We start from the raw sequence: 27,797 nt of genomic DNA on the forward strand, positions 1-27,797 counted from the left end.
GACCACAAGAGCATGGATTCTTTTACCTTCAGCATGTCTGTTCACTGCCTACCAAGTGGTGTCTTAGTTCTTCCGCTTCTCTAAGCTCCAGGAAAATCTCTTTGTGCAGCATCCTTATAAGGCTTTTGAGTTGAATGCATCATGTGCAGGTTAAATCCATTTATGTTCTTACTGTCCTTCTAGAAACATGTTTGTTGGTCTTGGTGCAAATTCTGGCTCTGCCACTTAAGAGTTGCGTCACATTTGGCAAATTACTTAGCTTCTCTGACCCTAAGGTTTCTCACCTGTAAAATAATGATAAATAGTGCCTATTTCATGGGTCTGTAGTGAAGAATAAGTACTACAGTCCATAGAAAGCACTTAGCACAAGCCTGGCACTTGTACCCTCTTCTCTGGCATCCACTCGGTTATAAACTCAGCCAGGATCCCTGAAACTGCATGGATAACTCATTTGTAAGCTGGTCCTCTAGGGCACTGCTGTCCATTGGAACTTTGTGCAGCGGTGGAAATGTTTTGGCAATTGCTGTCCCGGAGAGTAGCCACTCTCCACACTTGCCTGTTGATCATTTGCAATGTGACTGGTGCAACTAAGGAATTGAATTTTAAATTTTATTTAATTGTAATTAACTTCAATTAAATATCCATGGTTAGTAATTATCATAAACAGCACAGATCTAGAGTATGTTGTATGGATATTATTATTAAATTGAAAACAAAATTTACATTGTCTTGGAGGACTTGAGCATAGCTGAAAATATATCAGTGGACCTGTTTTGAAACCCCTTAGTAATTCTGTGGTGATTTGGCAGTTATTTCTCTTCTGCTGTCCTTTTGGTTCTGATGTCTATTTACCTTTCAGCATTGTTTTCACCAGCCCATCCTGAAACTCTTGGCAACTGCAACATTATTTAAAGGCAATTCATCAGGCACATTCACACTTAGGGTCTCTATGAAAACTCATTCCAAGCTGACATCTCCTACTGAAATTACTATTTACTTCTGCCAAACCATTCACAGACCGCTATGCAGGAACAGATGGTCATTAATGTCCACTTACCTGCAGTTATCTGTAGATAACTTTGAAAGCAGCCAGCTTCTTTCATTTTATGGTTTTGAGGAAGGTTGCAGTTTAAAAGAAAAATGCCTTGCAAACAGTAGAAACTCATGAAATGTTTTTTAAGTAATATAGTAGCCTATATTTACATATATTTAATATGCATGCAAGATGCTTATGCCATCTTATTAATGTTGTCTTTAATAATTTGAAGTAAACACTGACCTGTGTCTATGTATGTGTCTATTTAGAGGACTTGACTTATGTTAATTGTGATGATTCTGCCATTAATCATTTTCAGGTGTTAGTTATCCTTCCTGAAACTCCTCTTTTTGTATTTTCTTAGTCCATAGTGTATAACTATCTGAATGAATTACTTGCATAACTCCTATTTTCAGATAACTGTCCTCAGAGAGATTCAGGACAGAACCCTGTGTCCCAGGGAAACAGAACCCTGTTCCAAAAGAAAATGGGTAAGGTTTTTGGAATGTAGGTTAGAATAAGAACCTTCCACTGACTTTTTATTGTAACACTTTTATTTTCTACTTGTGAAATTCAGATAAATTAGCAGAATTAAAACCATGAATTACTTGATGGAGTACCCCACCTCTAAGTAAGAACAGAAAGGAGCGAATTCCTTTTTAAATAAATTCTATAATAAAATTTTATAGCAGGGCCATCCTATTTGAAGGAAGAAGTAAAATTGATGAGAGGTGGTTTTCATTTCAGTTAGGAGGAGTTTATTTCATTTTGGTAATTACACTATGTTGATTTTTTTTTTCTTCTCATATTACTTTCAGGTTTGACTTTACACATAAAAAACAATCAGGTGGTGCAGGCCAGTTTGGAAAAGTGATAGGTGTACTGGAGCCTCTGGACCCAGAGAACTACACTAAGTTGGAGTTTTCAGATGAAACATTTGGGTCAAATGTACCAAAGCAGTTTGTGCCTGCTGTGGAAAAGGTAAAAAGAAACAAACAAAGCCTTTATTACATTAAAAAAAATAAAAAACAGTGTATTAGATATCAAATCATATTGCTATCATGTCTTCTGTGGTTCATTTTTGTTCTGGTCCTGCTTTATCTGATTAAGCTCTCCATCTGGTTTAGAATCATTAAGTTCAAGAGCTATAAATATAAGCTATGACAATGAGAGGAAATCATTCTGTTTCTGAATCATAGTTGTTACATTTCTCTTGATAAATTGAAACTACTTGATTGATTATAATTGGCAGTTGAAATTTTCAGTAGTCGTTAGGGGTTTGTGAAAGTTTTACATGTAGTACCCTTGTAGTAGGATGGTCATGCATTAAGATTTCCAGCACCTGCGTGTGTTGTTATCCCTGCTAATGATTAATGTGTCCTTGGGTAAATCACAGTGTTCAGAGCCACTTTCTTTTGTAAATTGAGCATACAATACTTAATCCTGAACCCCTCACAAAATCGAGGATTGGATAAGACTCTGACATTTCTTTGGGAATTGTGAGGTGTTTTGCACATATAAGGGGTTATTTGTGTTTTACTAGCTTTCTACATCACTGGCTTTAAGACTGTTGTAAACCTTTAGCAACTGTCTGTTTGTAAAGATTGAGGTTATTTTAAAAAATCTTTTAACTTTTAACTTAGAAGTCTTTATTAACAGATCATGATTTTGGTTTTAGCATTAATTGTGGTAGCAGTTTTTGTGATCATCCATTATACTTAATTTCAAAACAGTATTTTGTCATTCACACAAATGAATGTGTCATTCACACAAATTTAAATTATCTTTTATTCTCTAAGGTTCACATAGGTAGGGAAAGGTTAGATGTTTTACAGCATTCAGAGTTTACAGTTTTGAAATGTCAGAAATATATTGTACTACATGTGCAGCTGTGTAAACTAACTTGAGTTGTAGCAGCTCTACAAGTATTTAATGAATGAAAAAGAACTGCACACATATTAAATTGCACTCTTTAAATATGTATAATTTATTGTATATCAGTTATATCTCAATAAAGCTGTGTCTTAAAAGAATTGCTTTGGAAAAATAAAATTAGTTTTTAATTTTAGTTCTTACATTGTGTAGCACAAAAATTATTATATAATATATAATATAATATATATATTATATAATATATATAAATATAGTGGTCTGCCAGTGAGTCAGAGCAGTGATAGGTATAGAGTAGGAGCTTAAGACACAGCTGTTGATAAGATGTCAGTTTTGATTAAAGTTTTACTTTAGGGAATTTTTTAGATTTGCCTTTCCTCTGTTTACGCCTTATAAAACTAAGATCATCCTGACTCTATAATGTATCATGAGAGTTTAGTAATTCTTGAATATTAGGTTATGAGAAAGTGATTGCTAACACTCAGCATCGTTTTCAAACCATTTCATACCTTTAATTAATAGACTGTTCCAAAGGATTGCTCATCTACATTCCACAGTAATAAAGCTTAAATAGGCTGTTCAACTTTAAAGAAATTTTTTTTAATGAAATATACATGAAAATATTAAACTTCTGAATACTAAAATGTTTGAGGGTTTTTCTTAACGCATCTGCAAGTGAAGAGACACTCAAGAAGCTTATTCATTAACAGGGGTTTTTGGATGCCTGCGAGAAGGGCCCTTTGTCTGGTCACAAGCTCTCTGGGCTCCGGTTTGTTCTGCAAGATGGAGCACATCACATGGTGGATTCCAATGAAATCTCTTTCATCCGCGCAGGAGAAGGTGCTCTTAAACAAGGTATGCTGTGCCTGGCACCTGCCCCATCGATGATCTGCTTCCCTAGTGGACCATCAGAGCCACGGAAGGCGGCACTGTGTTGCTTAGGTCTTCTCCCAACACCCCCCACCCCTTCTACCCCCTTCCCCTGGGGCAGTAGGCAGCACACCAGGGAACAAGATAGTTTCTGGACAGGTATTCATAGAATCAGTGTGAGGATAAATTACCGTGTTTTCTTTTTTACAAAACTAAGATCCTACTTTGTTCTCAATTATCTGATATTTTTCATATGTTTAAATTCATAATCTGCAAGCTGTATTTTTAATAGAGAAGACAAATGCTTAGAATTTTAAGAAATATTTTAAAGAAACATTAACTATAGTCATGCTATTTTTAGTGATTTATTCAGATGTCAGAAAACCTATAAATTTGTTAACAGTTTTTTCACGTATAACATTGTAGGCTTTTAGGCATTTGAAAGAATTCAGTAAACCTTATTCTCAGTGCAGATTTCTTACTAAACTGCTAAAATTGTCAACCTTTCTCACAAGGATAATAATGTGTATTAAAACCCTGATAATACCAGAACCATAAACAATTGCAGGTGTATCTGATTGATTGCTTTTAAGAAAGAAAAGCAAATGACACAGCAGTTTGATATCAGGGTTATTCAACAAAAGAATTTTAAGTTATAACTGAAAGTCAGAAAATTCATTCTGTTTGTCAGCTCTTCCATATCCATTATATGATGATTCATTAGTTACGTCCATTAGTGTTTCACAGAAAATTACATTATAATTCATAAAATATTTCATAAATATTTTTATCAAAGAGGGTCAAAATGGACAGCAGAAAATTCTAACACTTCTTTTCCAGGCATTCAGAAAATCAGGATTTTATTGATTTTGTTTGAGTTTTGGACTTGGTTGTTTTTAGTCTGTTTGCATCTGTGATCAGGTGTGGGGTAATGACTGAAGAAGGTTGCTTATTTTTTGACCAAGCCGCCAATTCCTTATTTTACTTAATGGGAGCCATTAGTTATTTGTTATTTCATTTCTTAGTTGTGAAAGAGTAAAAGAATCCTTCATTTTCTTTATGCCAGCTAGCTGTCTATTAAAAATGCAGTTGAAATCTATGATCTAGAAACTTTGTCACAATCTGACAATTGTGTTAATAGGAAAAGGGAAATAAAGTCAAAAGGAAAATTTCATTAGGCATGATGGAGAAGGAAATGGCAACCCACTCCAGTATTTTTGCCTAGAGAATCCTGTGGACAGAGGAGCCTGGTGGACTGCCTGCTGTCTGTGGGGTCACACAGAGTCGGACACGACTGAAGCAACTTAGCACAGCAGATTATAATACCTGCCTTTTGCCTTCAAAGGTGTTTACTACTTTAATAAGTCTTAAATTGACAATTTAGTTGTAATCACTTTATAGTTTTCTCAGCTTTATTGAGGTGCAGTTGACAAAACTGAAATATTTTAAGTGATGATTTGATAAACATGCATTGTGATACTTTTTTTAGTATAGTTAAGACAAATTAGAAATCACCAACTATTCTATCCTGGAAATAGGTAGCTTTCCTGGATAGAGGTTACATAAAGCAAGATAATTGGTAAAATCAATAAAGAGCGTCATGCTTTTCAGTTGTACCTATATGAAATATAAATAAATGTAGATTAGATGTCCATAATATAACATACATATATCCATGAAAAAAAATCTGTATGTCTATGAATATTAATTAAACAGATATGTACCATTTAGTTTTTAAATACTTAAGTGTGCAGATATTCTTATGTGTGATTAATTGCCTGATAGGGCAGCAAAGGAAAAGCACTAGATGATAATAGAACTGAGGAGTATTGTGGGGTTTTTTGCCAGAAAAATATGTGCAAATAAACAGGGTGCTAGCATGAAAAATGAGTTACTTTGCTGTTTCATCATCTGATTCTTTTTTCTCCATGATTAAAAGATAAAAGTGTAAAAGAATAAAAAAAATTTTGCTGGGCTCTTAAGAAAATCAGCTTTTCATACAGATACCTCCACTGATTATCATATGAGAGTTTTAAGGTGGTAAATGTTGATAATTGAGCTTTATATCAGATTAACTTATACTTTTGAACTATTATCAAAATTGGAAGAAAAATAGTTCATGTTCTCATGTTTTTAATTTTAAAAAGTGAAAACTAGAACTATATTCAGTCACAATTTAAACTTTATACCTGAAATTAATCACTGATATAACTAAAACTGAAACGTGAAATTAAATGTTCTTTCAGGGATTTCACCCCATGGATGTTAACCATTACCATCATTTTCTTTTCTTTTCTTAATTTTTCATTTTCTGCCCTGGTCTTTTTTGCAGCATGCAGGATCTTTGATCTTCTTTGTAGCTGCAGGATATTTTTAGTTGTGGCATGTGGGATCTTTAGTTGGGACATTCGAACTCTTTAATTGCAGCATTCAAATTCTTAGTTGCAGGATGTGGGATCTAGTTCCCTGACCAGGGATTGAAGCCAGACCCCTGCATTGGGAGCACAGAGTCTCAGCCACTGGACCACCAGGGAAGTCCCACCATCATTTGCTTTGGCCAATATTTAGACCACTGTGCTTGGTCTCCCCACAAACATTTAATTTGTAGTTACTCCACTGGAGAAATAAGGCCTACCAGGATTACATTAGCTCATTTTACTCATCACTGTCCCTTTTTTGATCTCCTGGGCTGAGTTTGAATCCTGGCTTTTCTTCATACTTAACTCTGTGCAAATGGGCATGTCCAGCTGCTTGCAGATAGTATTTCCACACTATTAAATCAGAATGTACTTAAACATTGCACAGGCTTCCCAGGTGGTGCTAGTGGTAAAGAACCTGACTGTCAGTGCAGGAGACACAAGAGACACAGGTTCGATCCCTGGGTCAGGAAGATACCCTGGGGGATGGCACGACAACCCACTCCAGTATTCTTGCCTGGAGAATTTCACGGACAGAGGAACCTGTTGGGCTATAGTCCGTGGGGTCACAGTCAGACATGACTGAAGTGATTTAGCACACAACACACTTGCACATATGTGTTTGGGCATAGTGAAAGCTTATCCCCCTTCCCTTCATATTACCTTTGACCTGTTCCATGCCACCCATTCCCAGATTTTTGTCTCAGAGAAGTCACAGTAACATTTATTGATGACTTTTGTGCTGTGTAATAATATTATGCTAAGTACATGAATTATCATATCTTCCACAGTGACCTGATAGTTGAAAAAACTGAGACTCAAGAGTAGTTAATCGAATGACCCAAGGCTACATGTTAGTTAGTGGTGGAACTGAGAGTTAAACCCTCACCAGGGTCCTAGCCCTTGACCACCTCCTCTCAAAACTCTTTGGCGCCCAGCGTGGTGTTTTCAGCTTTATCCCTAGTGGACTGAAATAGAAACATTACCACCTCTGCCCACCACTTTAGATTTAAAGGTCTTGTGATGGATGGTGTGGATATTTTCACTTCCTGCCATTCTACTTCAGGAAAAATTGCTTTTAGGACTTGGCTGCCATGTGACTATTGAAAAATGGCAGGATGAATTAGTTCTGCAGTCTTGTCATTATGGAATGGGATAGAGAAAAGCATGAAGAAGGGCAAGTGAATCAGAAGGTGGATTCAGGAAGAAAGAAGGAATTAAAAGGAGGGTGGGGGAACATGAAACAGAACTGGACAGGTCGCCCTCAACAGTCAAGGGATGGACACTGTATACTGGCCCCTTCTTGCCCTTTAGGATATGATGACTCTTTCACACTTTAGCTCTTTTCTATTACTGACCTTTTGAAAACACTAGATAATATGTAACTAAATATGTCTGTTCACATCCCTCTTTCGGGGTACCTCTGTGCGTGTGTGCTCAGCCATGTCTGAGTCTTTGAAACCCCGTGGACTGTATAGCCCACCAGGCTCCTCTGTCTATGGGATTCTCCAGGCAAGAATACTGGAGTGAGTTGCCATGCCCTCCAGGGGATGTTCTCAGCCCAGGGATTGAACCTGCATCTCCTATGTCTCTTGTATTGACAGGCAGGTTCTTTACCACTAGCACCACCTGGGTTCTGCATTAATTACATTTATTTAGAGCCAAGGACAGAGAAGGCACCCCACTCCAGTACTCTTGCCTGGAAAATCCCATGAACGGAGGGGCCTGGTAGGCTGCAGTCCATGGGGTCACGAAGAGTCGGACACGACTGAGCGACTTCGCTTTCACTTTTCACTTTCATGCATTGGAGAAGGAAATGGCAACCCACTCTAGTGTTCTTGCCTGGAGAATCCCAGGGATGGGGGAGCCTGGTGGGCTGCCGTCTATGGGGTCGCACAGTCAGACACGACTGAAGCGACTTAGCAGCAGCAGCAGCAGAACCAAGAAGGCCCAGCCATTGTGGTAACCCAAGAAGTTACAAGAAATAGAGCTGCTTCTACGGTCTAGAATTTTTAGTCTAAACTGCTTTAGATGTCTACATAGAATTCTGCAGGGCCTCGCTAATGACACTGAGGAATCTGCAGAGCTCACTTATCCCTCTTTTGAAATCAAAACTCACTAATTAGGACTAATGAGTCAGAGGTAGGTCTGAGCTAAGATATGATTTGAACTAGAAAATATTTCAAAGAAACCCAAGTATATTAAATGGCTGTTCTTCTAAGTATTGCACTTAAGTTAGTATCTTTAGAACAAGTGCTTTAAGGAATATACAAGAATAATTGCCAACTAGTTTATTATAAACAATTGATGCTTGGAAAATTAATTTTTTGAAAAATTAAATATTTCTTTGTCACCTTTTCATGCTTTGTTGAAAGTCTTTTATATGTTATTCATTTATTTTGGGCCGTGCTGGCTCTTCGTTGCTGTGAGGGCTTTCTCAAGTTGCAGTGAGAGGGGGCTACTGTTCACTGTGTGCACAGGCTTCTCACTGCGGAGCTTCTCATGTGGAGCGCGGCTCTAGGCTCACCAGCTGCAGTAGTGCAGCGTGTGTTCTTAGAAGTTGTGGCCCTCAGGCCTAGTTGTTCCGTGGCATTTGGCATCTTCCTGAATCAGATCAAACCTGCATCCCCTACATTGGCAGGCAGATTCTTACCCACTGTACCACCAGGGACATCTAAAGATAATCCATCCAGTCTGAGGCTGAAGTATTATTCCACACTGTCATAATGTCCATATTAAATTTGAGTGTTGGAAGTTACATTCTTTCCACATTGTTGCAGTTCTCCCTAAAGCATCTGTTACAGTAAGAAGTATTCTGTTTAAGTACTAAGTGGGACTAAAAAAAATAGTAAGTGTGGACATATACATTGGGGTATACTGCTTAAATGACCATTAGCATCTCAGCCAGTGTCTTTATTTTGTAGGTGAAGAAACTTAATACCTGGATTGATTGTGTTTTTCCAAAAGGCATATCACTTATTAGAGGCAGAGCAGAAAGCAGAAACTTGTATTTTTAGCTCTCAATCAGGTATTGAAATTGTTTAGCCTAGACAGATCTCAGGCCTGACTTGATTGTTGTCTCCAAGTATAAATGTCTGCCAGGGACCAACAAGAAAGAGTTGATTTACCTAGGTCAGAGACTCAACAGCTAGTGAAGGATCTCAGAATTAGTGACCGCTTACTGCATAATTTAAGTGGGAAAGGACTTTATTGAATGTTGTTCTAAGACCTCTTTTATATTATTCTCTGCAACCTCATGATTTTTAAGGATAAAAAATGGTAATGGACATACTAATATTAGAATTAAGTGTTGTCTTTCTGGAAGTTCCATTTAAAAGAGTAGCTGCTACTGCTGCTAAAAAAATGAGTCCAGATCAAATATTTTAATCTTATCATTTGTGTGTGTACCTTTGGGAGAGTACTTTCCATCTCCCTTTTGTACATCTGGATAAGGAAAAAGTTCCAGTTTGTTTAAAGATTAATAAACTGATGTATTATTTATTTCTTTAAACCCCAGCCCTGGCAAATACAGCATTATGTATTCTCGAGCCTATTATGTCGGTGGAAGTTATAGCCCCAAATGAATTTCAGGGACCAGTGATTGCAGGAATTAACCGACGCCACGGGGTAATCACAGGACAAGATGGAGTTGAGGACTATTTTACACTGTATGCAGATGTAAGTACTGTTAGTCACTGACAACCTTGCCTTTATTATCCACAGGAGAAAATCAGGATTAGCTTCTGTGTTTGGAAATTGTAGAGCAAATTGGCACATTTCCCTGGCTGTTCAAGTGTTGAATTTGTGCTTATATGTGTGTGTGTCAATTTCTATCCTTTGCTGTTAGAGCATCTCTTTAAGTGTAAAAGGTAAAAATGAGATTCATCTCACGTAGGCCTTTTGTATGTCATTTTCTTAGATGTACAATTACCTTTTCTTCCTCATGATAGCTTTATTTACATAGCTGTTTTCTTATGTTCTCATTTATTAGGATAATATTTATCTCCTTTGCCTTACGTGACTTAAAGTTCATGGGAGAAAGGGCTTAGTCATATTACCTGAGGTCTCCTAGAAGACATTACTGTGGGCATATCATTGAGGAATCCAGAGAAGAGTTCTATTAATATTCACCTTTTCACAGAAGAAACACTCTGAGTACTTGAGCTGCAGCCCTGTGGAGTGAGGATGAGGGGGCAGGCTGTCAGTGGCGTCCACTCCGCCACACTGAAAGATCGATTAGCTAGTTGTGACTGTCAAATGAAATTATCTTCAAATTGGGTTTCTATTTGCAATAAAACAAAGATAAGTTTTTCTTTGGCTTCTAATTCTTTTAAGCCAAGAGTTACTAGTAGAAACCAATAGAAACTCTTTTAAACCAAGAGTTACTAGTTACTGAGTCTAAAGGAGTTAAATGGCTAAGGCTTCTGTGTTTTTCTCAAATATTTTCCAATAAGCAATGCTGAAGTATTTACTGTGTTTGTTTTCAGGTCCCTCTGAATAATATGTTTGGTTATTCTACTGAACTTAGGTCATGCACAGAGGTAAGCAGGTGTTTAAATTTTACTTCAGTGCTCTTCAAGAGACCATCCTACAAAATGATTATTTTTGTGAAATCTTGGCTTTGCATGACTTTCTTTACTTGATAGTTTTTGGAGGTCTGGTTTTTTAAAATTTGATTTTGTTTTGAACCCCCAGGGGAAGGGAGAATATACAATGGAGTACTGCAGATATCAGCCATGTTCACCAGCTACACAAGAAGAACTCATTAATAAGTATTTGGAAGCTACAGGTCAACTTCCTGTAAAAAAAGGAAAAGCCAAGAACTAATTTTTCTCACTTTGTTGATGAACTTTAACTGTATCTGCAAGTTTGGATACTTTAATGGATTCCAGTGGAATAAACTCAGGCTGAAAACAAGTAACTTTAAAAGCCCATCCTATATATTCAGGAGTTTCTATTATGTAAAGGTTAATTCTGTGTATATCTCAACTCTGTTGATTGGTTTTATACCTCAAATAAAATATGGTTATTATCAAAATAATATTTATTTGAGAGAGGAGACTCATTTCTGTTCTACTTATAAGCTTAGAACATATATAAATGTGCAGATTTTTCAACATAAGAATTTTCAGTATACAGAAAAGCTGAAAACACAGTAAAAACCAACAGCCATATACCATCCGTCTAGACTGAATAGTGAACAGTTTTGTTAAGAGTGTTTATCAGATAATAATTTGTCATATTTGCTTTCTGTTTGTTGCCCATCTGGTCACATACTTCCATTCTTTAAAAAAATATTGTTTTGCTGATACTTGAAAGTGAATTGCATATATCATGATACTTCTTGGAGTGTCACCTTTTTTTGTTTAAGAGTGGGGTTCCTTTGTGACAACCTGGATGGCCCTAGAGGGTATTATGCGAAGTGAAATAAGTTAGACAGATACTATATGATTTTACTTATATGTGGATCTAAAAATCAAAACAAATGAACATGACAAAATCAAGTCTCATAGACACAGAGAACAGAGAAGCAGGTGATGTTAAAAGGGAGGGGGTCAGTGAAATAGCTGACTGAGGTTAAAAGGTAGACTTCCAGTTCTAAAATAAATGAGTCATGGGGATATTTTTTTTTTTAAAACAAAAAAGGATTCATATGATCTTAATGGAGAATGTTTTTCAGATTCTTCATTGGGGTATTAAAATGCTAGCTAAACTTCTAGCTGTTTTATATAGAGCTGATGGCTTCACTTTGTGGCTTATACACATTTGTAACTGCTTGTTTTCAGGGGTATAAATGTTACTTGTTTGCAGACCTGTGAGGTAAAAAACAGACCCTTGCATATGCCTGTCTGTGTTCATTCTAATGTTTCTGCAGTTTGGAAATAATAAAATACAACTTATAGGGTTGTTGGGTAGTCTGTTTATCCACACAGTAAATGTTAGTTGAATTTGAGTCTGTTGGAATGTATCACATACTGTGTTGAGATTATGAAAGACAAATGCTAAGCTTTTGTTTCTAGGGTATATTGGACTTTGCCAGGAAGTTCTACTATATTGTTCAGAATTTGCTCATCCAAAAAAAACAAGAATAAGATCTCATAGGAACCCATCCAAGACCAGAACCAACATCTTTTGTTGACTCAGTTTGGTTATAGTTGGTAAAGACCACGTTACCAGCCAAAGTCTGCAGAAGGAAAAAATTAATGACAGCGTTTATAAATAAGGGTTTCTTTTATCCTGCTTTTAGGATGATTGTTGGCTAACTTAAAGAAAGACAGTATTATTTGTGTTGGAGAATGGTAGCAGCACTAGACAGTAGTATCACCCTGATTCCCAACCCTGGTAGCAGGGTTGGGAATTTAAAAATTATTTGTGGAGCTTTAAAAAAATATCCAGGCCAACCTTTAGGTACTGCTGCTTCTTTGGATCAAGATCAAAAGTTTTCCAGCGTATTCTAATGTACAGGCATGGTTAAAGACCCCAGAAATATCAGCTGTACCTCCAAAACATGAAACGTTCACATGTCATATTGTTAATATTCTTTTGTGTGATGTTAGAGTTTGGGCTGTTAGTTCTTAGCTTGGTAACTTTATCTGTAAAGACAGACAGTCGATTTTCTATTATTTCTTTCCTCCTTGCTCACTCTGAGATTTAGGTGGTGAAGTCACTACACTGTCGCTGTGACAGCCGGGTCTTAGTTATGGCCCTCGGGATCTTTGATCTTTGTCGTGGCTTGCAGACTTTCAGTTGCAGCATGTGGGATCAGTTCTCTGGCCAGGGATCAAACCCAGGCCCCTTGCATTGGGAGAAGTCCCACTAAAATTTAATACTGAAGTTTTAGAGTTTTTCATATTTTAATACTTTTGAAATATGGATGGGTCTTAAAATTGATGCCAGTTAACCAAGGCAGCCACCAGGTTAAGTAGTAAATTGTGACATATAGGAATAAATCCCTTTGTAGAAAACATCTACTTGCATTGCCAAAAGTATGAATTTTTGAATTCGAGCTTTAATTGCTGCTTAAAATGTCTTCAAATAAAACTAATGCATCATTGAAATGGTTAATGTTTTCACAGGCAGTTTATTGTGAGCATTCACTCATTTATCCATAAGTGCCAGGCAGCATGTTATGTGGCTGTAGCACTTTGAAAGTTAGGAAAGGTCACAGAACAGGTCATAGAATTTCCTAAGTTGAGAGAAATTAGTGTAATAAGCTCATCATGTCATGAAAGATTCTCATTCAAGGGCCAACATAAAAACTTCCAAGTGACTTTCAGAAGAACTCATTAACTTCTAACTATTCATAGCTCAAAACAAAACTATGAGTAGAATCAAAGGAATACAGGCAAAATCCTGGTGTTACTTTGTACGTCTTAAAATTTTTGAAAATTGGAAAGAGATTAGGAAAATGAATGTGATGCTGCCTATAACTATCATTGTGTCAGAGTGACTCAGAATTTCTTAGACTCCTAATGAAAAGAGGGCTTAGGGAATTTAGAGGTTTTCATTTTATGTCAAGGCAGATGAAGTAATTTTTCTCCATTGTTAGCTAGCAAAATCAAGTCAGCAATTTTAGACTTTGTGCTAGAAAAGATGTTCTAATGGTGATATTCAGAGAAGGCAGTGGCACCCCACTCCAGTACTTTTGCCTGAAAATCCCATGGGTGGAGGAGCCTGGTAGGCTGCAGTCCATGGGGTCGCTAAGAGCTGGACACGACTGAGCGACTTCACTTTCACTTTTCACTTTCATGTATTGGAGAAGGAAATGGCAACCCCCTCCGGTGATCTTGCCTGGAGAATCCCAGGGACGGGGAAGCCTGGTGGGCTGCCGTCTATGGGGTCGCAGAGAGTCGGACACGACTGAAGCGACTTAGCAGCAGCAGCAGCAATGGTGATATTGAGAAATTTTTAGTAGGCTTAACTTTTGTGGATTGTGTAAATCTATAAATTAGGTAACATTTTTGTATGTTGTAAGGGTAGGGTTCACCTTTATAATCTATTTTTTATGTCTGTGTGTGTTAGTCACTTAGTCATGTCCAACTCTTTGTGATCCCATGGACTGTAGCCCGCCAGACCCCTCTGTCCATGGGATTCTCCAGGCAAGAATACTGGAGTGGATTGCCATTTCCTTCTCCAGGGGATCTTCCTGACCCAGGGATCAAACCCAGATCTCCTGCACTGTAGGCAGATTCTTTACCATCCGAGCCATAGGGAAGTACACACACAGACCTCGCCCCACTGCCTTTTGCAGTCACAGTGAGCCACACTGCAGTCCCTGAAATCTGTTAAAAGGTTACCTTAGATTCCTTACCTGGTTGGATTAAAGGTTACATTTGTGAGTCTAATCTCACTAGTTAAAAATGCCTTTACAAGGATGAGAGGACTTAGAAAGTTGAGACAAGAAAGATGAAACCCCTTTCTAGTTCTTAACGTGACACTGAAAGTTTAGAAATCACGGACACTGAATGTGCTCACAATGCTCTTGGCACTTTTTGGTAAACAGTTAGGAAACTTCAGTTAGAGGAGCTTACTACTTTGTGTCGGCTTTATCTATCACTAGATTGTTTGAAATCTTAAAGTATTTTCATTTGAACTCTTAAAGTATCTTCTCTGCATTATCATGTATGTTGGGGATCTGATATTTTCTTTAAATGGCTGTTTCCAATGCTATGGAAAACTTAAAATTCTTAAATCCAGTGGATGTTGAGAAGATGACTGCAGAGAGTTGGGGTTTTACATGGAGTAGTACATAAACTGTATCTGCTAAAAAACAATAGTATAATTCATCTTTTCTTTTGTAAGAGTCCATGTCTTTACATACTAGATAGAAGCAATTTAAGAATACAAATTAGTTGCCTGCAATATGATAAAACTACTGAGAAATGCAGATTGAGAGACGCGACCATCAATTTTGTTATAAATACTTATTAGTGCAGCTGTGGTATATACTGATTAACTAGATTTTATACTTGAGGGCTGAAACCCTGAGGAACCTGTGGGGTCACTGAGCAGAGTTCAGTATGTACCTATTCCCAGAGTTAAAAACTAAACCATACCCATCAAGAAACAAAAATCCCAATATCTTTTAATGTTTGAATATTTATTTGTAATCACAGGCTTTCCTAAATTATTAGATTGCCTTATACTTGGCTGTTTTACTAGAATAATGATTTAGGCTATTTAATGCAGAGTGCAGTCATTTTGTTTAGAATGTGGTATAGACAGATTGTCTTGCTTTTCAGAAATTACTGAGCTCCGTCGGTGCCACAGCCGATCCTTCTTCAGTTCCAGAGGCTTCTTCTGGTATCTGTCGCTCTTGACAGTGGTACTTCACTTTCAGTGGTTTGCTGGGGTACCAGACCAAGTGAATACGGCAGGGAATAATTTCCTGGGGAACAAGAGTTCTAAAAGATTATGATCTGCCAAAACTTCCGGTTTAAGCAATTCTATGTACCATTATGCTTTACCTGTGTTGAGAATTCATGGAGTAGAACAGTATAATCAAAATCAATTGCATCATCATTTGTTTTCTAGAAGAAGAAAAAAAGAATTAGTGCAATAGATAGGATAGGTTTATATTAGCTCAGAATTTGGAAGGCTCATCTTACATAACTTCTCCAGTGGGTGCCTTGAATCACCTGCCGCCTCTTTGAGTCTAGCCTCATCTCCTTTGGTGCTATCCTACATCAAGATGTAGAAGTCATGGATTCTTACTGTTTTGCCACCAAGTCAGGAAAATCTAGTAAGATCTTTCTATCATTTTTTCTCTCTAATACTTACAGGTTTTGATGGAGACTAAGGTCTATGGGGATAGGGAGAATCTACTGATACTCATATATGCACCTCAAGCTGATATGTAGACCTGCTATGCCAGGCAGTAAAGACAAGGGCAGGGCAACCAGGATTTCTAGAAGGCCACTGTGGCCAAGTCCTGTGCTAGGCATTTCATACATTTTCTCATGGAACTCTCCTGTCCTGCAAGAATATGTATTCTGGTAATGGTAGTCGTTCAGTCGTGTCCGACTCTTTGCAACCCCATGGACTGTAGCCCACCAGGCTCCTCTGTCCATGGGATTTTCCAGGTAACAGTACTGGAGTGGGTTGCCATTCCTTTCTCCAGAGGATCTTCCCAACCCAGGGATCAAACCTGGGTCTCCTGCATTGCAGGCAGATTCTTTACCATTTGAGCAACCAGGTAAGCCCTAGTTTTATAGGGAAGGTAACTTGAGGTTACAGCTAGTAGATGATAAATGGGGATTCAAACCCAGATAAATCTATGGACTCTACCACCCACATCCTTCATGTTTTACCATACTGCTACTAAAACCAGCACATTTTCCAGGTAAGCAGGCAGTCTCCCACATCTCTTTTATTCAATTGACTTTTATAAATGTTAAGAGTGACTAAATCAATTTCCTGTATTTTGCAGTAACTGCTTGGGCTGCAAAAGAGCTTATCCCTTTCGTTAAAAAAAAAAAAAAGGAAGAAATATTTAAATTAATTTGGATTGTGACTTCAATCCACCAGGCTTTTGTTGAGACTATTTAAGAATATGAAAAAGCAAAAACAAACAAAAAGGAGATACTACATTCTGTCTCCCCTTTGCTTACACTGTTGAAGATTTTTTACAAGCCACGAAATTTCCATCAGGTGGAGAAAGGGAGGGAGGGATAAGGTAAAAAGAGTGGGCCTGGATCAATCACAAATTGACCGCTTTTCTGTGATGCTTTTCATCACTGGGTAGGTTTGCCTTCTGCCTAGCAGTGTACCCATGAATGATGAAAGCACATATCCAAAAGACAGACTGCACAGTCAAAGAATTCCTAAGAGAACATGTAGTGTCTCTTTTCTATAAAGGAACAGCTTCTGGAGGCTCCAGTTGTCAGTTGGGCATTGCTGGCTTTGGGGGTAGATTTAGCATGTTTGACTCATTTGGTGGCGATCTTGACCTTGGGCTCTATTGACACAGCTGGCTGCTGTGCTGCGTAATTCTTGTCTTAGACTTCTGTGCTGCCTGCACGATTTCTCAAGGTCTGCTTACCATGTATTTCTACAGCTAAAAAAATTGGTATTAAGATTTTTTACAAGCCATGAAATTTCCATCAGGTGGAGAAAGGGAGGGGGGATAAGGTAAAAAGAGTGGGCCTGGATCAATCAAAGAACACATGTACACACATAGCTGATTCATGTCAGTAAAAACCACTACAATATTGTAATTAGCCTCCAATTTAAATTAATTAAAGAAAAAAACCTGGTCTTATATGTATGTTTTCAGGGCAGTGTCTCTTTGTTTTTGAAAATAGCATTTCTGAAGGAAACAGTGGCAATCTCCAGATTTATGGCAAAACAGGAAAAGGCCTGAAATAAATGATGGCATTCCAATTAATAATCCACACAAAAATTTGGGTTATTGTAATGCTTGGACACTCTCTACATTTAATTAAGACTTTCCTTAATAATCGGGCTTCCCTGGTGGTGCAGAGGTTAAAGCGTTTGCCTGCAATGTGGGAGACCTGGGTTCGATCCCTGGGTCGGGAAGATCCCCTGGAGAAGGAAATGGCAACCCACTCCAGTATTCTTGCCTGGAGAATCCCATGGATGGAGGAGCTTGGTGGGCTACAGTCCACGGTCGCAGAGTCCGACACGACTGAGCGACTTCACTTCCTTAATAAAGTTATTGAAACTAGGCTTAGTAAAGAACTGCAGCCCAGACAAGGCACGTCCATGAACCTGCCAAAGTATCCAGGGTGCACTGCTCACACCAAGTAGGCTCTGTCTGCCAGGGAGCCATCATTTTTAATATTATTCAGAAATAATCCCTTAGTTTTGTTCAAATCATCACATATGTCAAAACCTCAGTCCAAACTGATGGCCTACTGTCAAATTTTCCTGATAATTCAGTGCTATAATCTTCCTAGAGATAGACCTGAAGTGTTTGGTTTCCTTACTCATGACCCCCTACTGCCCCGCTCACCTCTAAAAAAGGAATGATCCCTAGCAGAACCAGGGTGGTTTTAGTAGAGAATAAGTAGGCTTAGCTTATTAGTATATGCTATGAAAAGTTTTGTTTTGTTTTCATTGAAATGTAGTTGATTTACAGTGTTGCTAGTTTCTGTGTACAGCCAGGTGACTCAGTTATACATAGATGTACATATTCTTTTTCCTATGTTGCAGTAGGTCCTTGTTGGTTATTTTATATATAGTGGTTTGTATCTGCTAATTTACCCCTCTCCTACCCCCTTTTCCCCTTTGGTAACCATAAGTTTGTTTTCTATGTTTGTGAGTCTTTCTGTTTCATAAATAAGTTCATTTGTATCCTATTTTAGATTCAACACATAAGTGATATTGCATGGTGTTTGACTGACTTCACTTAGTATGATAATCTCAAGGTCCACCCTTGAAACTGCCAATGGCACAGTCTCATTCCCTTTTATGACTGAGTAACACTGCGTGTACACTACATCCTCGTTATCTGTTCGTCTGCTGATGGACAGTTTAGGTTGCTTCCATGTCTTGGCTGTATTGTAAATAACGCTGCTATGGGCATGAGTATCTTTTCGGATGATGGTTTTCTCAGGATATATGTCTAGGGGTGGAACTGCTGGATCATATGGTAATTCTACTTTTAGTTTGCTATTCCTTAGTTTTCTAAGGAACCTCCCTGCTGTTTTCCATAGTGGCTGAATCAACTTACATTCCCACCAACAGTTTTAGGAAGTTTCCTTTTCTCCAAACCTCCAGAATTTCTACTTGTAGACATTTAAGATGTGATGGCCATTCTGAGCAGTGTGCGGTGGTACCTCCCTGTAGTTTTAATTTGCATTTCTATAATAAACTAGCAAGGAGATCAATCAGCCCTGGGTGTTCACTGGAAGGACTGATGCTGAAGCTGAAACTCCAGTACTTTGCCCACCTCATGCGAAGAGTTGACTCATTGGAAAAGACCCTGATGCTGGGAGGGATTGGGGGCAGGAGGAGAAGGGGATGACAGTTTCCTGAGCTACCTTGGGCCGCGGGGCCCCTCCAGTCACTCCTTGCTTCTCTCTCTTGGCTTTGTCAGCCCTGCCTTCCTGGCTCTAGTCTAGGGACAGTCCCGAGACTTTCTGATCTTGGTGACTTAAAAAAAAAAATGTTGCTTGTTTTGCTTCTTGCTGGTTTTTTTTTTTTTTTTTCTTTTTCTGAAAGATCACAAAAATCTTTAGTGGCTACCAAACAGCAGAATTTGAAAATCTATGAGGGTTTGTGCATACTTTTCTTTAAGAGAACTCTAATCTTGGAAGCTAAGCTAACAAGGGTCAGGCCCAGTTAGTACTTGGATGGGAGACTGCCTGTAAAAATAAGATAACTCTGATCTGAAATGTAGGCTTCCCAGGTGACTCAGTGGTAAAGAATCCACCTGCCAATGCAAGAGACATGAGTTCAATCCCTGGGTTAGGAAGATTCCCCTAGAGAAATGAATGGCAACTCACTCCAGTATTCTTCCCTGGAGAATTCCATGGACAGAGGCACCTGGTAGGCTACAGCCCATAGCGTCACAAAAGAGTCAGACATAACGAAGCAACAACAATCTGAAATGCTATCAACCTTAAACCAAATTTCCAAGTTGCTTCAGTACTGAAGCTAACATAAATCTAAATAAGTTTGTTAATCTTCATTTCATAGTCCTAAGAGAAGTGATTTGCCTTAGGTGACCCAGCAAGCAGTTGCACATTCAATTATTATTTATCTAAAACCCAAATACCACAGAGTAAAAATCTAAAGCTACTCAGTGACCATTCTCCCCCTGCGTTTGATTTTCCTAACCCTACAGTTACATCTGTCCCCACTTTCCCACTTTGCAGGCTGGTTGAACGATACTGATGGACAGATGATAGACATCAAGACAGGCGAGAATGAGCCAGAAATGGAGCTGCTGTTTTTGAACCACAGCAAAAACTGGTGGTGACTTTGGTGATGTGAGATATACAAATGCAAACAATGGAAAACACTGCCATTAACAGATACTAATTTTTCTGTTTGTCTCTGTTCTCTCTTCCTATTGAGTTTTCCTCTGACACTCATTAAAATTATTTCTATTACTTTGACACCATTTTCTACACTAAACAATTTCCCCTAACTTCTCAGTTAAAGTCTTGTGTTAAAGTCTCGATAGTTGAGAGAAAGTGACTTAACAAAAGACGTAGTACTGTATCCAGACCCCTAATGTAACAACTCTCACTTAAATGGTCATCTCTATTAAAAAGTGCTCTGTAGGGGAAAGAAATGTGTTCATTTCAATAAGTAAAGAAAATACATTTCAAACAGTTGTCCACTTTACAAGTGACCTTTGAAAGGCATACCAAGCTCTTACTGGCATTAATAATGCTAACTGGATGCTGGGCAAACCCTTGTCCTCAGAAGATACTCACTGAGCAATCCACAGTGAATCCACTGCTTCACCCACCCGAGAAGAAAATGATTTTTAGAAATCTGTACTTAAAGTTAGCTCAGCTTGCCTCTTGCAGAATAGTTGATATTGTTTACTCTGGAAATGCCCCTCCCCTCCCTGCACATCATAACTGGCTGAGAAAACCCCCACTCAGCCTTCTCCATGTCCACACCCAGCATGAAAGTGTTAATCGTTCAGGCGTATCCAACTCTGCGAACCCAAGGACTGTAGCCCACCAGTCTCCTCTGTCCATGGGATTCTCCAGGCAAGAATACTGGAGTGGTTGCCATTTCCTCCTCAGGGATCAAACCCAGATCTCTTGCATTACAGGCAGATTCTTTACCATCTGAGCCACCAGAGAACACCCAACCAGCTGAGGAAGACTGGCCCTAATTTCAGTTCATGACCACAGACCTAGGGCCTGCAGAGCTGTGTGATGCTCAAATCCACGACTCCCCCTTGCCCTCCACCAACACACACACACACACACCCCATCACCTCCTGTCTCATCCTTGCTCTCAGCTGGTGACTTTCCCTCATTTTTCACTGAGAAGAGACAGAAGAGAACTTCCACAAGCTACCACATGACATCAGCCCTCCCAGCAGCACCTGTCCCACACCTGTCTGCATTCCTCCAGGGGAACCCTGTGCCCTTTACCAAGGTCTCCTGGATTGACCTTATCCTCTCTGTATCTCTCCAAAGATACTAACTCCATCAAGTCTTCCTTCTCTTCCCTACAAGTTCTACTTCACCCCTCTTTACTGGATTTTTCTCATCAACATACAAATATGTTGCTGAATCTCCCAACCTGAAAATACAACAGAAAACCCACGTGACCCACCCTCCAGTGCTAGTCTCTTTTTTTTAAATTCCCCTTTATAGCTAAATTCCTTGAGACAAGGAGTGACCCTTTCCATTCCCATTCTTTCCTTACCCTGCTCCAGTCAAGAGTTCACCCACACTGTGCCAGTGAGACAACTTGATAAGCTTGCCAACTGACTGTATGAAACGGCCAATTCTTGGGCCTCATCTTCTTTGTCTTCCCAGGAATATTTGATACAATCAGCCCTCATCCTTGAAAGACTTTCTTTTCTACTATCTCCAACTTCTAAAGTTAGAAGTGTTCCAGTCCTTACATGACCTTTCTCTGTCTACATCCGTTTTCTGATCTCATCCACTCTCGTGGCTTTAAAAGCCTTCTGTGTTGTGTTTGGCCTTGGAGTATAAAATGAAGCAGGGCACAGGCTAACAGTATTGCCAAGAGAATGCACTGGTCATAGGAAACACCCTCTTCCAACAACACGAGAAGACTCTACACATGGACATCACCAGATGGTCAACACCGAAATCAGACTGATTACATTCTTTGCAGCCAAAGATGGAGAAACTCTATACAGTCAGCAAAAACAAGACCAGGAGCTGACTGTGGCTCAGATCATAAACTTATTGCAAAATTCAGACTTCAGTTGAAGAAAGTAGGGAAAACTACTAGGCCATTCAGATATGACCTACATCAAACACTTATGATTATACAGTACAAGTGACAAATAGATTCAAGGGATTAGATCTGCTAGACAGAGTGCCTGAAGGACTAGGGATGGAGGTTCATAACACTGTACAGGAGGCAGTGATCAAAACCATCCCCAAGAAAAAGAAATGCAAAAAGGCAAAAGGGTTGTCTGAGGAGGCCTTACAAATAGCTGAGAAAAGAAGAGAAGCTAAAGGCAAAGGAGAAAAGGAAAAATCCATCTGAACGCAGAGTTCCAAAGACTAGCAAGGAGAGATAAGAAAGGCATCCTAAGTGAACAATGCAAAGAAACAGAGGAAAACAATAGAATAGGAGACTAGAGATCTCTTAGAGAAAATGAGAGATACCAAGGGAATATTTCATGCAAAGATGGGCACAATAAAGGAATGAAATGGTATGGACCTAACAGAAGCAGATATTAAGAAGAGGTGGCAAAAATACACAGAACTATACCCAAAGAAAAGTTATGACCAACCTAGATAGCATATTCAAAAGCAGAGACATTACTTTGCCGACTAAGGTCCATCTAGTCAAGGCTATGGTTTTTCCTGTGGTGATGTATGGATGTGAGAGTTGGACTGTGAAGAAAACTGAGCGCCGAAAAATTGATGCTTTTGAACTGTGGTGTTGGAGAAGACTCTTGAGAATCCCTTGGACTGCAAGGAGATCCAACCAGTCCATTCTGAAGGAGATAAGCCCTGGGATTTCTTTGGAAGGAATGATGCTAAAGCTGAAACTCCAGTACTTTGGCCACCTCATGTGAAGAGTTGACTCATTGGAAAAGACTCTGATGCTGGGAGGGATTGGGGGCAGGAGGAGAAGGGGACGACAGAGGATGAGATGGCTGGATGGCATCACTGACTCGATGGACGTGAGTCTTAGTGAACTGCGGGAGCTGGTGATGGACAGGGAGGCCTGGCGTGCTATGATTCATGGGGTCGCAAAGAGTCAGACACGACTGAGCGACTGAACTGAACTGATACAAAAAAAAAGAGATCTTAATGACCCAGATAAACATGATGGTTTGATCACTCACCTAGAGCCAGACATCCTGGAGTGCAAAGTCAAGTGGGCCTTAGAAAGCATCACTACAGACAAAGCTAGTGGAGGTGATGGCATTCCAGTTGAGCTATTTCAGATCCTAAAAGATGATGGTGTTAAAGTGCTTCCCTCAATATGCCAGCAAATTTGGAAAACTCAGCAGTGGCCACAGGACTGGAAAAGATCAGTTTTCATTCCAATCCCAAAGAAGGACAATGCGAAAGAATATTCAAACTACCACACAATTGCATTCATTGCACATGCTAGCAAAGCAATGCTCAAAATTCTCCAAGCCAGGCTTCAATAGTACGTGAACAGATGTTCATGCTGGATTTAGAAAAGGCAGAGGACCAAGAAATCAAATTGCCAACATTCATTGCATCATAGAAAAAGCAAGAGGATTTCAGAAAAACCTCTACTACTGCTTCACTGACTACACTGAAGCCTTTATGTGGATCACAACAACAAACTGGAAAATTCTTAACGAGATGGAAATACCAGACCAGCTTACCTGCCTCCTGAGCAATCTGTATGCAGGCCAAGAAGCAACAGTTAGAACCAGACATGGAACAACGGACTGGTTCCAAATTGGGAAAGGAGTACATCAAGGCTGTATCTTGTCACTCTGCTTATGTAACTTATATACAGAGTACATCGAAATGTTGGGCTGAATGAAGCACAAGCTGGAATCAAGATTGCTGACAGAAATATCAATAACCTCAGATACACAGATGACACCACTCTTATGGAAGAAAGTGAAGAGGAACTAAAGAGCCTCTTGATGAAGGTGAAAGAGGAGAGTGGAAAAACTGACTTAAAACTCAACATTCAAAAAATGAAAATCATGACATTTGGTCCCATCACTTCATGGCAAATAGATGGAGAAACAATGGAAACAATGACAGACTTTATTTTCTAGGGCTCCAAAATCACTGCAGATGGTGACTACAGCCATGAAACTAAAAGACACCAGCTCCTGGGAAGAAAAGCTATGGCAAACCTAGACAGCATAGTGAAAAGCAGAGACATTACTTTGCTAACAAAGTTCCATCTAGTCAAAGCTATGGTTTTTCTAGGAGTCATGTATGGATGTGAGAGTTAGACTATAAAGAGAGCTGAGCGCCAAAGAATTGATGCTTTTGAACTGTGGTGTTCGAGGAGACTCTTGAGAGTCCCCTGGACTACAAGGAGATCAAACCAGTCAGTCCTAAAGGAGATCAATCCTGAATATTTATTGGAAGGACTGATGCAAAGAGATCACTCAGCAGAAAAGACCCTGATGCTGCAAAAGACTGAAGGCAGCAGGAGAAGGGGACGACAGAGGACAAGATGGTTGGATGGCATCACCGACTCAGTGGACATGAGTTTGAGCAAGCTCCAGGAGACGGTGAAAGACAGGGAAGCCTGGTGTGCTGCAGTCCATGGGGTCGCAGAATCAGACACAACTGAGCGACTAAACAGCAGCGTTGCTGTTGACACCAACCCAGACCTCTCCCCTGAACTTCAGACTCTTACGATCAGAGGACTATCCAAATTCCCTACTTGGAATTTAGAATGCCCCAAATCAAGCTAATTTCTACCCAAATCTGTTCTTCTGTAAATGAAAAGTAGCCTTCTGGTTATTCATGCCAAAGCCTAAGAATCATTCTCAACTTTTCTCATTGTCGGACATTCCACATTCAGCCCATCAACAAATACTGTTAGTCCGTCTTCAAAATCCAAATGCTTCTCACCGCCTCCACAGTTGCCACCTGATCCAAGTTACCAGCAGACTTTGCTTAGGTCACTGCAATACTCTCTTGTTCTGCCTGTTTCTACCCTTGTCTGTCTAGTCTGTTCTCAACACAGCAGCCAAAATGATCCAATCTGGAAGTCAGATTGTCACTCTTCTGCTAAAAAGTCCTGTAGTAAGTAAATTATAAGGTCCTTCTGATGGCCTCCCAGGCCTTGTGTGGACTCATCCAGCCCATCAGCCACACTGCCACCTCGGATCCCTCTGCCTGAAACCCCTTCTCTTCTGGGGGCATGGCTTGCTCTCACTTCTCTTGGACCTCTGCTCAAATTAGAGGGGCCTTACTTTAGACTAAAGTATAATTCTCTCAATACCCCACATTCCCTTCTCCCTACTTTATTTTTCTCCATAGCCCTTATCACCATTTGATACACATTTCCTTGTTTTTCAGTTCACCATCTTCTCTCACTAGAATCAGTCCCAATACAGACAGCTACATTTGAGTCTTTTGTTCACTGCTATATCCTCAGTCCCCAAAAGAGTACCTGACATTCACATATTTATTGAGTGAATGAAATGCTGTTAAAACTCTTGCCACAAATCTAGAAATTCATATTAATTTTTTCTAAGAACATTGCGCTGGTTGTATCCCTTGGGTTACAAGTTAATTTTTTGTTTTTCTTACCCACTGCTTGACACTGCTAATCTGTGACATGAAGTAGTGTAGAAACGGTGTTGTCTTTTGCCACATCACGTAAGAGCTGCCCAGAAAAGCTAGGTTCCAGATGGGTTTCAGAGATGGAGCAATATATCCATGACTGTCTGAAGGAAAAAAAAAAAGTGCATTTGTGTTAAGACATTTATGGGACAAAAGTTTAGAAGTTTCAGTAGTCAGACAGGACTCATATCTGTGTCTACGTTGGATAGAGGTTTACATGCTTCAGCTTGCCTGGTAAGTAGAGCTACTAAAAAACAGTTTAAGGGCTACTTGCTGTATTACATAAATGCAAACTAAGAGCTGTAATGATTAATCTAAAAATCTTCAATCTTTTAATTAGATGGGAATATCTATCAGTTATATTCTCCACATCATTTTCTACCTTCGATCTACAGTGAATGTGCTGGTCTTCACCAATCTAGCAAATGTCTTTGTCCTTCTCTGATCCTAGGCATTAAAGCCAATCAGTGGCAGCATCTGTCACTTTTTTTTTTTGACCAAATGAAAAAAATCAAGTGGGTTTTTCCTGTGGTATTGATTTTGGGACTGTAATCTTTTAAATTCAGCATTTATTTTTTAAAAATTACTTAATATCAGATACTGGGATAGGTAGGGAAACAATGACTAATTATCTTTTGTGACTTTTAGGATCTCTAATTTTAGCAAGTTATTTATGAGTTGTTCATGGACCATCATTTATGTAGTTTGAAAGAGATATTCCTGGTCTGTATTAAAGCCTAATAATAGTTTAATATGTGAGGAATACTAACAGCTTACTTATGAAATGAACCCTTCTTGGTAAAATAATCTTTCGCATAAATTCTGCTCTGTGTTGGTAGAACTTGATTGATTTATAACAGTATCAGTTCAGAAGGCATTCATTGATTGCTTGGGTGCTGTAGGCAATACAAGAGAGACCCTACCTCTTCTTGTTGACAGTGTAGAAAGGCAGCTGACACCTTTCTTAAGAGAGGGAAGATTAGAGAGAAGAGGAGGGCACAGGAAATGGGAGATTTCTCTGGGCTGAAGAAGTTGGGGAAAATGTCACAGAGATGAGATTTGAGCTAAGCCTTGAATTCTTGTCGTGTGTGTGTGTGTGTGTGTGTGTGCCCGCGTGCATGCATGTGAGAAAGAGTGAAAGACTCCCTTCATCTTACAGTGCCACTCTGAGTTTAAATCTTGAGATAAAAAAAAATTAACCACAGAAGAAAAATCAGTTATACAAAATACTGCGAATAGTGAGAGCAACCGAATTTGTGTCCAGCATGAATTCAGTAGCACTGATGCAGAGTCACTTTGGACTTAGCTGGTTATTCCCCAGTCTTTTATACGTAACATATTGGGCTCATCTATAGGAAGTTTATAAAATTAGAAAAGGTGAAATTTTTTACTTATAATGAAAACTAGACAATTACTTTTTAGGGGAAAAACAGTGCAGAGCAAGGATACCATAAAATGGATTAGATCTTCTCACTCACCAACTGTAGAGAAAACTGCTCAACAGTCAAAAACCCTGGGTTAATTAAATAATGGGATCTGCTGAGAGTTGAATTGCCTACTCCAACATGGATTTTGATTCACTTTATCCAAAACCAAACCTTTTCAGTTATAAGTAGATAATTTTATATATACAGGCTATAAACAGCACCATTAAATGTCTCTGCTGAATTTAAAGTGACAAGAGAACTTGTAGATTTCATTGATGAAAACATGCACTCTATTAAATCATTTGAATCTTCATAGCAACATGTGGAGAAGGCAATGGCAACCCACTCCAGTACTCTCGCCTGGGACTACAGACCCCAGGGACTGTAGCCCGCCAGGCTCCTCTGTCCATGGGATTCTCCAGGCAATAAGACTGGAGTGGGTTGCCATTTCCTTCTCCAGGGATCTTCCTGACCCAGGGGTCGAACCTGCGTCTCTTATGTCTCCTGCATTGGCAGGTGGGTTCTCTACCACTAGCGCCACTTGGGAAGCCCCCTTTTCTTCCCATTTGCACTTAGCTAAGTAGGGGATTAATCCCTAAAAAACTAGATTGTAAGTATTAGTCAGTGGCCCCCTATTTCAGGCAGTTAAATATAAGCAAATTCTACTACAGTATGAGATTCTGATTCTTTGGAACAGGATTTAATCCAG

General features: G+C 39.2%; 2 protein-coding genes across 2 annotated transcripts in view; one reads left to right on the top strand and one right to left on the bottom strand.

Annotated features, from left to right (window-relative positions):
* Positions 1-12,120, top strand: part of GFM1 (G elongation factor mitochondrial 1) — a 52,856-nt gene extending 40,736 nt beyond the window's left edge. The window contains exons 14-18 of the mRNA XM_040247666.1: positions 1,855-2,017; positions 3,637-3,781; positions 9,731-9,891; positions 10,701-10,754; positions 10,909-12,120. Coding sequence (XP_040103600.1) covers positions 1,855-2,017; positions 3,637-3,781; positions 9,731-9,891; positions 10,701-10,754; positions 10,909-11,040 — 655 coding nt within the window. The 3' untranslated portion in view covers positions 11,041-12,120. The remainder of the gene's footprint in view (positions 1-1,854; positions 2,018-3,636; positions 3,782-9,730; positions 9,892-10,700; positions 10,755-10,908) is intronic.
* Positions 12,121-15,275: 3,155 nt separating this feature from the next.
* Positions 15,276-27,797, bottom strand: part of RARRES1 (retinoic acid receptor responder 1) — a 41,557-nt gene continuing 29,035 nt past the window's right edge. Inside the window, exons 4-6 of the mRNA XM_040247675.1 lie at positions 25,629-25,765; positions 15,681-15,743; positions 15,276-15,601 (exon numbers count right to left, since the gene is read on the bottom strand). Coding sequence (XP_040103609.1) covers positions 15,452-15,601; positions 15,681-15,743; positions 25,629-25,765 — 350 coding nt within the window. The 3' untranslated portion in view covers positions 15,276-15,451. The remainder of the gene's footprint in view (positions 15,602-15,680; positions 15,744-25,628; positions 25,766-27,797) is intronic.

The sequence above is a fragment of the Oryx dammah genome, unplaced genomic scaffold (genome assembly GCF_014754425.2).
Source record: "Oryx dammah isolate SB20612 unplaced genomic scaffold, SCBI_Odam_1.1 HiC_scaffold_2, whole genome shotgun sequence".
NCBI lineage: Eukaryota > Metazoa > Chordata > Mammalia > Artiodactyla > Bovidae > Oryx > Oryx dammah.